General features: G+C 35.7%; 1 protein-coding gene across 1 annotated transcript in view; it reads right to left on the bottom strand.

The window, feature by feature from the left end:
* Positions 1 to 15135, bottom strand: part of LOC150108538 (tyrosine-protein phosphatase 69D-like) — a 655365-nt gene that overhangs the window by 19003 nt on the left and 621227 nt on the right. The window contains exons 25-26 of the mRNA XM_090390483.1: positions 9305 to 9433; positions 27 to 187 (exon numbers count right to left, since the gene is read on the bottom strand). Coding sequence (XP_090246609.1) covers positions 27 to 187; positions 9305 to 9433 — 290 coding nt within the window. The remainder of the gene's footprint in view (positions 1 to 26; positions 188 to 9304; positions 9434 to 15135) is intronic.

A 15135-nucleotide genomic window follows, 5' to 3' on the forward strand; every position in this document is an offset into this window, starting at 1 on the left:
AAGTTAATAGTTTTATGTTTACATACCTGCAGTGGACAGTTACTGGCCCACTAGTACTTTGCTCATCTTCATTCTGTTCAACATCTTCAATTAAAGTGATGAGACCAGTAATGTTATCTGGAACAATACTTGCCAATGAGGACCACTCAAGTAGTTGAAACTGAGTGACCACATGCTCATCACTAGCCTGCAAGGGGAAAATAACAAGCAGTGATGATTGAATTTAATTAAATTAAAATTATTTCCTCCCTAAAACAGTTGTTTATCTTATACGTTAAAAATGAGTTAGTAGCATAAATGCTACAGGAGTGCAACAAGGTAATGGCAGTCAAGATAATATTATAAATTGGGACTTTTGCAATGTGAGTGTGTGTGTGTCAGAGACAGACAGACAGAGAGAGAGAGAGAGAGAGAGAGAGAGAGAGAGAGAGAGAGAGAGAGAGAGCATGCAATGTATTCAGGAGTGAGGGTGGCAGGTTTGTGGATGGTAACCACAGTGAAAGAATATGCCAAAAGTGCAAGTCATGACAAAATGGTAATAGTGGAACGTTAATTACGGTGACAAAGAAAGTAGTAAATGCAAGAGGAAGGGAGCATGTAGAGAGGAATGAAGTTGGAAGAATGAATGAAGGTGAACAAAATGCAAATGAAGAGAGAGAGAAAGAGAGAGTTGGATGAAGTTGGAAAAAAGTGGTGAGAAATGAGGGGAAATGATAAGATGGCTGTAATGAAAGAAATACAGAACTTTCACAAAGTTTTTCATTAGGACAAAGTGTGAACAACTTAAATGACTGGAGAAGTCTCATGACCAGCATACCAGAGGAAAGAGAAATGAAGAATGGTGAGAGGGAGAGCATTGTATGACAATGAGGATGTCCTTGATAGCAGTGCAATAAAATTGTGTTTTTCTGGAGTGAAGATTAAAGATGTTAGCAACACCATTAGAAGGCAAAAAAAGAAAAGTGAAAGCATTGATAGTTCTACCAGGCAGGATTGATTATAAAGGTGAAAAATATCAACTGAAGAGGATGTGAAAAAGTTACTAAAAAAAAAAATAAAATAAAAACAACACTGAAAGAGTAAAGATTGCATATCTACTGCTATAGTATAATAGAAGTGAAATAAGAAGTAAGGAGGATTATGATTGCAAATCAATCAATATAGACGTTGTGCAGGAGGAATAGTGTGCCTCCTTTTTTAACTACTTTTTTTTTAATCAGTCCCACAAACAGGATGTCCCAAGATCTGTAACACAACAGTATGAGGGGGGGGGGGGGAGGGACAAGTGGTTACAGTAAAAAAAGGAATTTCTTTCTGTTTCACGCAGAGCTGAAGGTTACAATTATTGGGAAGACTGTTCCAAAAAAGCAAAAGTATATGGAATGAAGGAGGAGGAGAATGAGTGGTTTGATAAGTCTGCAGCTGAATTATGTATGGGTGTTGATCAGAAGTTGCTTATGTTCGTATATGATTAGAGATAAGTGAGAAAATGGTAGTAACCAGTGCAGTGAAGCAGCATCCATGGAAATACTTATAGAAAAGACATGCAGGAACATGCTTAAATAAAGCTTCTAAGCTGCTGGACAGATGCCAGATAAATATAACAGCTTGTAGAGGTAATACAAGATGGTATTCTGGAGCCAAAGCTTTTAGTACAAATGGAGGAATACCATCTGAAGCTAGGAGCCTTGTTAATATCAAGACTATTGGGTATTCTTCTGATGTCCTTCTGCCAAAAGATCAAACAGACATACTCTGAGTAATTTGCAGAATAGCGGGAGGAGATTTGCACGGCAAGGAAGCAGAAAGCTTTGCCAGAAGACAAAGCTAGTGCATATGACCTGTAAAAAGTCAGCTTTGAACTTGTGGATGATTTGTTTTTGCAGGTTTTACAGAACGTCAGCTGAGTGAGAAGCTTGAGTTTTTGCCTTGAGCTGTTCTTGGATGTGTGCTGAATTTTTGGCTTAGATTGCTTTAACACAACTGTTGGAGAACTTGAGCCTAGGATAAAGTGTCAAAAGTGGAGTGTGAAATAAAGGCACTCATTCTAGTGAGAATAATTGCAATTAATTAGATCACAGCAACTGATAGGATCAGAAGAGTGGAAATAATAATCAGACCATGTAAATGACGCACAGAAATCCTTCCTGAAAGTCATCTCAATCAGCATAGTTGTAGTGACGTAGGTTATGAGGCTGAGAATGACTTGGAGAAGGATGACTGCAGAAAAAATAATATGGACAAGGTTATGATCAGAATTGCCAAGAGGAGAGCAAACATCAACTGTGTATTTGGAGGAAGAGACAGTTACAAAAAGATCCAGAATGGGAGAATTATGAGATTATCTGGAATTCTGGTGGGTTGGTGAATGATTACTGATAAGTTCAGCTTCTCTTCCAGCATAGTCTGGGAAGTTGGAGAAAGGAAGCCAGCCTAAATTATGGATGTTAATCCAAGGAGAATTATTTCACTGTTAGGGCAATTATACTATATGTAATGGACTTTCAGAAATAAATAGTAAAAAAGGTCAATAAAATCATCATGGTTAGGAGAATGGCAGACCAGTAAATGAAGGCACAAAACGAAGCAAAGAAATCTTTCTCACTTTGGCACAAAGCAGATCATATAAAAGAAATTCCAGATATATGTAACCTTTGACATGGGATATCAGGCCTGATAAATACACAAGTCCCATCCTTCTGGTGAAAGGCACTGAATGATGTCATATGGAAAAGTTAAGCGAGATATAATCATAGAGGATGCCAGTTAAGGTTCAGCAATAAATAACATAATAACATGAAGTTTAGATATCTGTAAGTGGTGTGTTCACTCCAATGATGGAATTTAGTTCCTAGATATAGATAAAGTCAATCAGAAAAGGTTTTTGTTTTACATGGAATTCTATTATTTTGTTGGAATTTTATTACTGTTTGCAATTTTTTTCCAATATATTATTGGTATTTTTTGAGATGTTTTGGTTCTTTGTGTGGGAGCTTTATTTTAACTGTAATGACTCTATAATTTATGTTTGTCTTTCATATTAGTCAGCAGAGAATTAGAAAAATTTACAGAAAAGGATAAAGAGGAAATTATCTAGGCAGATCAAATAAAATCTCAAGGAGTTATGTTGCTATGTAGTAAGTTTAATGGGAATTAATATGATAAGAGTAGCAGCCTCTGTTGTTGTAACCTCTGGAAGGGTTTAGGATGACATGAACTTGTGTCGTTATGCCCCATAGGTGAACTAAATATCAGTCTGTGTGTCGCAAGAGAATGAGAATTAGCAGTACTTCTAGCCAGGCTTTTTAATTTTTCAAACTGCAGAGTCTAAAGAGAGTGGGTAAAAGGAGGGGACAGCTTTTTTTACATGAAGGAGACTCAAAAGGCAGTAAAATATGGAATGTCAATCTAAGAAGCGAAAAGTTAGTTATTAAAGGCAAGAATTTGAGAATGAGTAGATAACAACATGAGAATCTACATATAACAAGATGTTTTTGGGAAGGATAGGTCTTAATTTAGTAATTTACTCACTCAATGCAATAAACTGACACTTGAGTTAAACAAAAGAAAATTATACATATCATGATGATGCTAGCCTTTGTAAAGGCATTAATCAGGAAACTACACAGAGATTTACTATGTAAATTGTAGCAAATGAGGAAATCTCCTTAATTTGGGTCTCTTTCTGGAGAGGTTAATTGTATTTTACAATGCTAATGGTTGACATGCACTAAAAATGTATCTAAACATTAGACTACATAGCCAAATTCACTGATGTGAGTCTTCGACCCTCAAAAATTTATTTACACATCACTATCTCACCTTCATATCGACATTTGCAGACTACATTTTTAATGTAACTAATTGCAGTTTGCACACTAATTCCATCACTTCTTAAGAGAAACAATGAAAATGTTTATTATTATTATTACTTAGTGTCTATGCCATGAAATAACTTTAAAACTAATGCTAAAATTCTATCATCATTCCTGTCATTACTCAAAATGCATTACAATACAAATGATTTCCAATATGAATTCTGCCAATGTCAATCAACAGGGAATATGCTTACCCATGTCAACCAAGGCGATTGAGGGTCTGAAAAAAAGTTTATTAAGTGAGCTCTTATCATTTGACCTATTCTATGAATTCTGCAGACAGATTTCTGGATGTATACTACATGTGATGGGTGAAGGTTTCTTGTCTTCTAACTATGAGGGTGGTCTGAAATGTTCTCGGACTCGGCCATAGATGGCAACACTATTGGAAAGAATTTTTTTCTAAGTTGGAACATTTGTCATAAGCATCCATGTGAAATTGCAAGTCATTCTATCAAGTAGTTTGTTTTATACAGATGTCTGAAGCAAAAGTGTTGCCTGTATCCCTTGAAATGGATAAAACTGAGTATCATGCTGTTATAAAATTCTTTCTAAATAAAAAGAAATTCATTCGAAGTTCACAAAAGTTTATGGGCACTCTTCTCCTTCGTTTTCAACAATTAAGAAATTGGCTGCCGAGCTTAAACATGGCCATACCAGCCTTGAAGATGATCCACGTGAAGGATGTCCAAAAAGTGTAACAACACCAGAAGTGCACGATATGGTATTAGATGACCAGCGAGTCAAAGTGAGAGAAATTACTGAGACTATAAGCATTTCAAAAGAATGAATAGGATATATTTTGCATAAAGAATTGCAAATGAAAAAGCTTTGTGCAAGATGGGTACCATGCTTGCTCATAGCAGATCAAAAATGCACTTGCATGAAAATCTCTGAACAGTGCTTGGAGCATGTTAACAAGAATAAAACTGATTTTGTGCATTGATTTATTACTGTGGATGAGACTTGGATTGACCATTACACACCAGAATCCAAACAGTGGACAGAAGTCGGTTGTTCAGTGCTAAAGAAGATAAAGTCAGTTTCATCAACAGGAAAGGTCATGGCATCAGTGTTTTGGGATGCTAAAGGCATTTTGTTTATTAATTACCTGGAAAAGGCTAAAACAATAATGGGGGAATATTATTCCAATCTTTTAACCAAACTAGATGTAAAAATTCATGAGAAAAGACTCAGTTCGCAGAAGAAAAAAATCATCTTTCATCAGGGCAATGCACCTGCCCACAAAAGTGTTTTGGCAATGGAAAAATTAAGGGATCTGCACTATGAATTGTTGGAACATCCACCCTATTCTCCAGATTTGGCTCCCTCTGACTTCTATTTCTTCCCAAAACTAAAACTCTTCCTTGCTGGTCAGCATTTTTCTTCGAATCAAGAGGTGATTGCAGCTGTAGAAGAGTATTTTGCAGATCTTACTGAGAACCACTAGAGAACGGGATAATGGCGCTGGAATAAATGTATTAATCTTCAGGGAGACTATGTTGAAAAATAAAAATAATTTTGAAATTATAAATTCTTTTTTTCATTGTTAGGCTGAGAACTTTTCAGACCACCCTCGTATGCAATGAATGCTTGGGTTCCATAGGGCTGTGTTCTCTCAACCACTATCTTCTTTTTTTTGTGGCTGGAAAATTCGTTGTAAACATTTACAGCATAAGACATTTTGCCATAAAAAATTAAACTAACAATCTGCTAATCTTCCCAACCAACCAATCGGTTAGAAGAAGGTAATTTCTTTAAAATTAAGCTTTCTAACTGACAGTCTGCTTGGGTGCTTCCTTTGATAAATATTTTTATGCACTAACTCTGTTATAATGGTCTATACAGTGAAAAGTAGTCACTGCAGTTTCAAATTAGTAGATGATATGAATTATGTTTAAGCGCCTCCGTAGTGCAATTGGAAGAACGACGGTACATTGCGCCCTTCGATTGGAATTGGCCTAAGTTCGATTCTCGTCGCGACGGGAGGAATCTTTATCTGGTCGATTTCAATCGATGGTGAGTTAGCCGATCTCATACGGAGGTAGCAGGGTTTTTTCTCCCAGAAACTCGGGTTTTTCATCCCGCATACATACAAATCGGCCCTTCAGAACACACGCAATTTACAGACAAAAATTACTAGTTGTGGTGGTGTTGGAGGTGGGCGGTAGATGGCGTTGATTCGTAGTAGAGGTAAGGTGTAGAGACAGTTGAAGATGTCCTCCCGCGATGAGTCTTCGGACTCCTTGGAGGTATCAGGAATAATAATAATGTTTACCGAATAGACAGAAAATATGATTAAAAAATGTATTGGAAATGTGAAAAGAAAGAGTGCAAAAAGAGAGTATATACCATATTGCAAGATGATAATTTATCACTATGTAAGTCATTTGGTGAGCATTGTCACTCTTCTCAACCCTGGAAACCTAAAGTTTATCAAGCAATCAATCAATGCCAATCAAACACCCCTTCAATTTTGACATGATGCACCAAACAACAACAACAGAAAATGGTGAAAAAAGTGCAATAATGCTCACAACTGGAAGTGAAAAATCACGATGCGCAATCATGCTCTCAATTACTGCAGATGGAAGAAAGTTTTCTCCTTATGCAACATTCAAAAGGAAAACAATGTCAAAGGGGAAATTTCCCCCTGGAATTCATGTAAGAGTTCAAGAAAAAGGGTGATGGACACTACAATAGTTCAAGATTGGATTAGAACACTTTGGGACAAACAGCCAGTGGCTTATTTCAACACCTGACTCGCCTTATGTGGGACAATTTCCAGGGACCTTTAGGATCTGAATCTGTAAAACAACTTTTGGATGTGAAGACCGGCCATTATTCCTGGTGGTCTTACATGAATAGGTCAACAAACCATTCAAGAACTACATATAAAAATTCTACACAGAGTGGATGGCAGCCAATGGAAACTCCAGCAGGAAAGATTAAGAGCCATCATTAGAACTGTTGTACAACTAGATTTTGAGAGCTTCGGACATGATTGCACCAGAAATAATTACCAAGAGTTTTTTAAAAACTGGCAATGTTTAAATAATGTTGATAATTAAAATTTAAACGCATTCATTTTATAAATAATGTGAGCAATTATAAATTATAATGAATACTGAGGGTTTAATTATAAACGTCAGTTTAGTTTTTCCCTGAAAAACTTTAGTTTTTAAAAATCCCCACATATATCTTGCACCACGATTTTTTCACTTTAATTTGGAGGAAAAAAGTGTGAGTTACATTCAAGTAACTATAATACATTTCTTTCACTCTACTTTCTATATTCCATAGTTTATAGCAACATTCAACTAAATATCTCATCCTATCAATCTTCACCTCACATACCATACTGCATCAAACCTAAAGCACTAATTCTCTCCTTATATCTCGACTTTCAGTGGAAATAATTCCCCTTCTGTCATTAGCAGCATTTCCTCCTCCCCCTACAGCATGCATTTTCTATCTTTGCAAAACACATCACACCCTTCCATTTTAGTTCCTGTCAGGATAGTATTCTCATCCAAGTATGTTTCACTTATTCCAACTATTTTAGATGAATAAATTCAGTTTGCCAAATTCATTTCTTAGTCTATAGCCAGTTTTACCATGCAACCAATCACCTGTAACTTGTCCACGCCTGCTTATGTTTGCTCACCTTTACAACCTTCTGCTTCATATATCTTCCCAGACTTAACTACTCTCCATGCATTTCATATTATGCCATGTATTCATTACTGCTTCCTTACAGAAACCACTCTTCTTACACTGTATCTCCATAACCACCTGATCCTGCTCCATTTCCCTGTCCAGATTGCATTCTTCTTCTTCTCACAATCTCATCTCTCATACATTACTCTCTACTCCATTCACAAACACTTCAGTCTCACCTGTTCCACTCTGCTATTACTATATTTACTATAATCTTCTTTATAGTAAAAATTTATTATAATCACACTATATATCTATTTAAATTCAAGCCATCTCTATTATACAATTCCATTTGCACCTCAAATGCATTCCATGCATCAATGAATTACACCCATTTCATCTCACACAGTTCTACTAGCCTACTACTCATGATTTCTGTTCACCATCTCAATTAATTATTGGAATATTTCAGCAACACATCAATTATATCCATCCTACCACACTGCAATCTTTCAGTCTTATCAGTAATCTGATATCCATATTAACATTCTCCGTATGCTCAATCAAATTATTTACATCTGTCACCACCACTACTAATCTTTGGATGGTTAATTCTCATATCCAAATCATCAGTCAGTGGGTGGCTCATCCTTCCTCCTAGAAAACATATCTTGTGCAATCTGATCCACTAATTTTAAATATCTCACTTTTGATAACAGAATCTCCATAAAGTAGAGCTCTTACATTTCATTTTATTTTTCACTCTTTCATTCATATCTGCTGAAGTCAAATCTCATTTTGCACATCTGGTCTTTCTCACTTTAGCCATCTTGTTCTTTGAAGCTTGCATTCCAGCAACTGGGCTCACTTTCATATCGGCAATGACTCTCACCTTTGCTGCTGTCAGTATTCTGACAATCACTCTTGCTTTCACCTTGTCAGTCATTCTGTCCCCTCAATCACACTCACTTTTGCTCCTTTAGTCATGCCCAAATCACACTCATTTTTACCCTTTCAGTCTCTTCCATATTCACAATCATATTCTCTGCACTCATCTTTCTGGCTGATACCATTCTCTACCTTATTAACTGTTTTTCTTCTTTCACCTAATATTCACTGATCATTCTCCACTTTCAATTAACGCCTCACAGTCCATCAAAACATCACACTTTTTTTTGCAGAATCATATTCTTTCAATTCTCTTGTTCAATTCCTCGAAAAACACATCTTCCACTTTTTCCCAAGTATATACACTGTACTCCTGATAGCATCTTCAAAACATCTATATTGTTCACCACATTAGATTTTTGCAGTGCACATCTGGTTGCTACTGTACTCATCACCATTTTGCTTTCATTGACCAAGCTGTATAACACAAAAATTTCAACAAAACTTACTAACAACCTCAACAACTACTAAATACTCAGTCTCACCTATAACTAATCAATAAAATTTCACCAAAATGCACGCAATTTTGTTCAGACTCTGCAATGTCTGGTATGTAAAATTTAGCATCACTTCCAGCTCGAGGTGACCTGAACATCAGTTTCAATGGTGTTTTAGTTTTCTACTGTCATACGTTATGTATTCTTCTCTAGATTATTCAAGGACGTGATTCCATTTTCAAATTAAAATGTTATTTTTTTTTACATATAAGAAGAATGACACAACTTTTCTTATTTACTGGTATTATGAATAATAAAGAGAAATTATAACAAAATTAAGTAGCAACAGAATTAAACTTAAATTTATTAACTGATAGTTACCTTCATTGTTGTAATTGAAAACTGTCGTTTGATATAATAAATTCCTTTCTCTGTACTGTCCAGCCTAATTTTAATTGAATCATAATCTTTCTCTTCTCCTTCATCTGGCCAGTACTGAGGACATTTTGCCTGAAAAGTGAAATGAAGTTTCAAAATAATATAGCCTAATTTGCAGTTATTTTATTTTTTATCACTAATGATTAGTAGATCATAATTAACATCTCATAATGCTTAAGTTTATGAACCAATGCTAAGAATATTTTAGGCCTGATGATACAGTTCTTTTCCTACCCAATTTCTGATGCTTATACTAACTTCTATGACTACCTGTCACTGAAGATTGATATTCTACAGCCCAAATATTCAAACAGTAAGTATCTTTCTTAGGACTTCAATGTTCACAACTCAAACAGGCTTCCTTTCTCCAATTCCAATTCATTCTGGGTAGAAATGCAAAACTAATTGCTTTAGCAGCAACCTAACAATAGTCAACTTTGTGTTAGGTCTCATAGTCTCATCAGCCTTACCATTTCTGGCAAAAATGGCATGATTGGTGAGCATTGATTTATTATTATTATTATCCCCCCCCCCTCCCATGGAGTCACAAGACTTATCACAGGAGGTTAACACTGGTGAACACAAAGTCTATTGTACCACTCCTTAAAATCATCCACAGTCTGTACGTTCATCACCATCACACTAAAGAATGGAATGCATCACCTCAGGTGATGCATTCCATTCTTTAGTGGACTTACAGAACTGAATCTATTCTAGGTATTTTTTCTTCCATGCTTACACGGTGATCAGAATACATTATGGAAAATTATGGAGACAACTACCGTGTTAGAGCAAAACTTTAGTTTAATATAAACCAAAATGAACACTCGATGTTTCGACCTTCATATCAAAGTCATCATCTGGAGCATACATATATATACAGAGAAACAAGCTGCACTACAATCTACAAGGTTTGCTAAAGTTACTGACCAACCATTAGAACAATTATTGGCCTGACCTCTAGTGAAAAAAAACAAAAAAAAACCTTTACTACATCAAAGCTAGAGTCCTATTATTATTATTATCATCTATTAGGTTACAAAATTAAATTGGGCTGGAGAGCAACATGTTTTTTTATATATATATATATATTATATACATATATATATAATAAAAAATAAAAAAAAACTATGATTATACATATAAATTTCAACCAGTTGGTATGGAATAGTTTCCAATAAAAGCTGAAAATTGCTTAAAGTCCCAGAGTATGCTAGATACTAAGTAAGCTGAATATGTGCCATCCAAATTTATGGAATTTTTATGCCACCATTATTGTTGATATTAGGGTGGTTAATCAGAATTTCACAGGCATCTTTAAATTTTCTTTCATACCAAGTGTTTGTATGATGTAAAGAACAGGTACTTTTCCAATCAATTTGGTGTAGGGCATTGAGAGCGTGATCTCAGAGGCCTGCTTCACCAAAATTGTTATAATTAATGCGTCTCTTGTGTTTTTTTTTTTTTTTTTTTTTTACATATAGGGATTGTACATTCAGTTTCACCAATATAAGGTAAGTTACAGGTGCAGTAGATGCAATGAACTCCAGGATGTGCCAATGGGAGGAGAGGATCCTTAGAGGAGTTGAATATGTTTTTCAATTTTATAGGTGGTTTAAAAGTGGCATTGAGATTATAATGGTGTAGGATTCTATTGATTTTTTCCAATAACCCTTTAATGTATATGATGGCTATGGTTTTACTATAATCTATATTCTTTTTTGATGAAGTTTTATGAAGAACTTTATTAATAGTATTTTTGTTATAGCCATTATTTATAAATGTCTTGCTAATAATCTTGAATTCTTGTTTAAGAGCTTGCTGATTAGAGCAAATTGTTACAGCTCTGTTTTTAAGGATGTTAATGACTCCAAATTTTTGCGATGGGTGGTGATATGAGTTAGCATGTATATATTGGCCAGTATGTGTCAGTTTGAGGTAAACCGTGAAGGATAGACTGCCTGAGGGAAGACATGTGACCAATGTATCCAGGAACAGGAGCGAGTTCTGATTTTCCATTTCGATAGTAAATTGTATGCGTTCATGCTGTTTGTTCAGGTGACTAAGGAAAGTGTTTAATGTTTGTCGACTGTGTGGCCAGATAATGAAAACATCGTCAATGTGTCTAAGCCACACTGTAGGTTTTAGTGTGAAGGAATCAAGAGCACTTTGCTCAAAAGCTTCCATATAAAAGTTAGCAATTGGGGGGGGGGGGGGAGGGATACCTTATTTTTGTAGGTAAAATTTATTTTGCCACATGAAGTAACCAGAACGCAGTATGTGGACAAAGAGGACCATAATATCAGGTTGAAATTTGTTCTGTAGGAGAAGAATTGTGTCACTGATTGGGACATTTGTGAAAGGGCAGAAACGTCCAAACTGACTAATAAAATCATCTTTGCCGAGTATTATGTTTTTAATTTTGTTTATAAAGTGTTGTGTGTTCTTTATATAGGAGGGGGAATGACCTGCCAACTCCTTGAGTGTTGACACTAATTTCTTGGCTAGGTGATAATTAGGGCTGTCTATTCCTTCAACTATTGGCCGAAGTGGAATGTTTTGTTTGCGTACTTTAGGAACACCATATATTCTGGGAGAAAGTTTTTTAACAGTGTCTGATGGCCCAGAAGTGGTGGAATTAAGTAAATTCTCAGTTTTTTTTCTTTATTCTGTTAGTTGGATTATAGTTTACAAGCTGATAGGTGCTTTAGCAAACCATGTAGATTGTAGTGCAGCTTGTTTCCTCTGTGTATATACGTGTATGCTCCAGATGATGACCTTGATATGAAGGTTGAAACATAGTGTGTTTATTTTATATTAAACTAAAGTTTTGCTCTAACATGATAGTTGTCTCCATAATTTTCCATGATGTATTCTAGGTACTCTTTTAAAGTACTTGCAGATCTGTTTGACCATAATGTGAGAAACTGCACGAGCAAGTTGTTCTGTAAATACTTGCATAGGAAAGATGATAAAATTTATCCTTTGGGGAGCACAAGAACAAAGTTAATTTATGAACAGATGGAAAGAGACTTGAAGGTTTATTTGGTATAGAAGAATTCTGGTAAGTTTTGCAGACGAACCTTTGAACACATGGAAGGGAAAAGAAAGTTATACTTGTCCATGATTTTTGTGGATACTAAAGTCATAACCATTACAGCTGTAAGTAGCTTTAATAAAAGACAGTTCTTTTTTTTTATTTGCATGGAAGCAAAGGGACATGCATGATGCATAACATTTTGATGATGCTCAACTTCTGTGACAAATGATCATGAAAAGAGGCATCTATATATCTCTCCCATTTGGTTTGGTATGGTTAAGTAGCACAAGGACAACTAAGGTCATATACTGTGCCAATACAGATCACAGTAATACACAAGGTAATGATTATTAGTAAACAATAAAGGAACAACACAAAACAGGTAGAGCAATGAGCATGTAAGAGTGTACAGAAGTTTGTAAAAAATTTAAAAATAAACAGGAAGTGCACTTGATGAATCTGATAATATCTTCCTGAGTTAGATTATGAACATGAATAAAACAGTGACTGCATTCATTGATAAAAGAAAGGGAGTCAATTAAAATGCAAATAATGGTTAGCACAGTACCACAGAACTCTCTCACACACATGCATGTCATTATTCCGCAATTACGAAGGACTGGGATAAACTTTTTCTGCCTTATGATTTGCCTGTAATCAGTGTAGAGGCCAGGTAGATGGTGAAAGCTTGAGAAATAAGCTGACCTAGCTACAGTATCTACAGATATGTTTCCCTTAATCTCAACATGACTTGGGATAGCTTTGATATCTGGGAGATGATATGTTGGATAAGAGAGAGAAAGAGAGAGAGCCCCCTGATGATATTCTCCCATCTGGATGATATCCTGATGGGAAAAGAAATGGAAGGTACAGTGTTTTTTTTTTGTGAGGATAGAAAGTGGGGGGGGGGTGCTGTTGATGATAGCAGGGGAATTATGTCTGCATAAATGTAGACATGAAAGAGGGAAATAGTGACAAATGGTTTTGAAGCAGTGCAACATGAAATGCCGTTTAACAGGAAGAAATGTATGAGCAACTTGTGTTAGTGAACAAGGGAATGGTGATTATTATCGGTGATTTTAATTATGGCAGTATATATTGCAATGAAGAGATACCTTTGGGAATGAAGAAAATGAATTTCTCATGTTTGAGAGACAACTTCTTAGGCAGTATGTCAAGGAAGGCATGTGAGGTTCGAGAGTTTTAGATCTGATCATTTCATTAGAGGATGTGACTGTGAGTGGGGTTTTGCACTCCCCTCCAGTTGTTGAGAGTGACCATGAAGTGATCACCTGGATTGTGGTTAGCCATATGAAGACTTCTAAGAGTAAAGGATCTATGTGGAATTACAAGACTGGTGATTATGAGAAGCTTGGAGACAGCTTAGCTATAGCATGAAATGAAAAGCTGAGTGGAAAATAAATAAATGCTGCTTGGGAACAACTGACAAAGAAATATATAACAGCATCAATTTGTGAATAAAAAACCTCCTTCACATGGATCTGTAGCAACCCCTCACCAACTTATAAGTCTCAATTATATCCCCTCTCCATCTATTCACAAGGCTTTGCAAGTTGCATTTCCCCAGTCTATCCTCATATTTACCTGAAAACTAAATCTGCACACAATAGTCCATATGTGACCCGATCAAGGCCTTATACAAGGGAACAATGACCTCTTTGCTTCTCAGTTGTGATGGCCTTACAATTTTAACAAATGTGATCCCTAAACTTTAAGTTTCTGTCCATCATCACACCCAGATCTCTTACATCTTCCACCGCCTTCAAAATTTTGTTTAGACTATGAGTTATGCTGCAAAATTTTGTTAGTCTACAAGTTATCAGTGAATGCAAAACAGACTGAAGGAATGAAAGTTAGTGTAAAGGAAAGAAACATAAACAGAACAAAATCTGGGAGACTGAGATAGTGAGAATGCCAAAATGAAGAAAGGAAGAACTGAAAGGAAGTAGAAATGAGGAAACAGAAAAGAAAGGTGAGGCAGAAAAAGAGGTAGCAAGACCATAGGAGCAACATAGAGTGAAATTGCTGGACTGCAAGATTTGAAGAGAGTTCTTCAAATTATTCTTTTTGAAGTTCTTGATATTAGACCTCTATTTCAAATAACTAGTTTTCAACTGCACAACTAGGAACTGATGTTCTATATGACATGTGAAAAAATCTTTTTCAGTCAGTTATTCAGCAGTTTTGAAACTTTCTGTTTAAATCATTTTGCATAAGTTATTTTCATTCTTTTCATTTATCTTGGTATTACTTTTAGAAAGACAGAAGCTCTAATAAGTAGACATGTTGGTATGAATAAAAATAATATTAATGACAGAAAGCTCAATTATCTTTATTATTATTATTATTATTATTATTATTAAACAAGACCTCATGGAGTCAAAGACTCATCTAGGAGGTCCTTTTATCTCACACATATCTCATCATACCGGGTCTTAAACACATTCAAACTCCTTGCAGACACCACACTCTCAGGCAAGGCATTCCAATCATTCACAACTCTGCACGAAAAAAACCTGCCTCTCACTCCCCTACTCACACCCTCTTTATACAGTTTCCAGGGATGACCTCTGGTTCTCCCCTGATCTCCCACTATTCGCTGTAGAACTTCTCCACCATTGATCCTATAGCAACCCCTTACCAACTTGTAGGTCTCTATCATATCTCCCCTCTTCCTTCTCTCCACTAGTCTCTGCAAATTACATCTTTTCAA

The sequence above is a fragment of the Typopeltis vanoorti genome, chromosome 3, assembly GCF_054136105.1.
Source record: "Typopeltis vanoorti isolate ZY-2024b chromosome 3, IOZ_Tvanoo_1.0, whole genome shotgun sequence".
Lineage (NCBI taxonomy): Eukaryota > Metazoa > Arthropoda > Arachnida > Uropygi > Thelyphonidae > Typopeltis > Typopeltis vanoorti.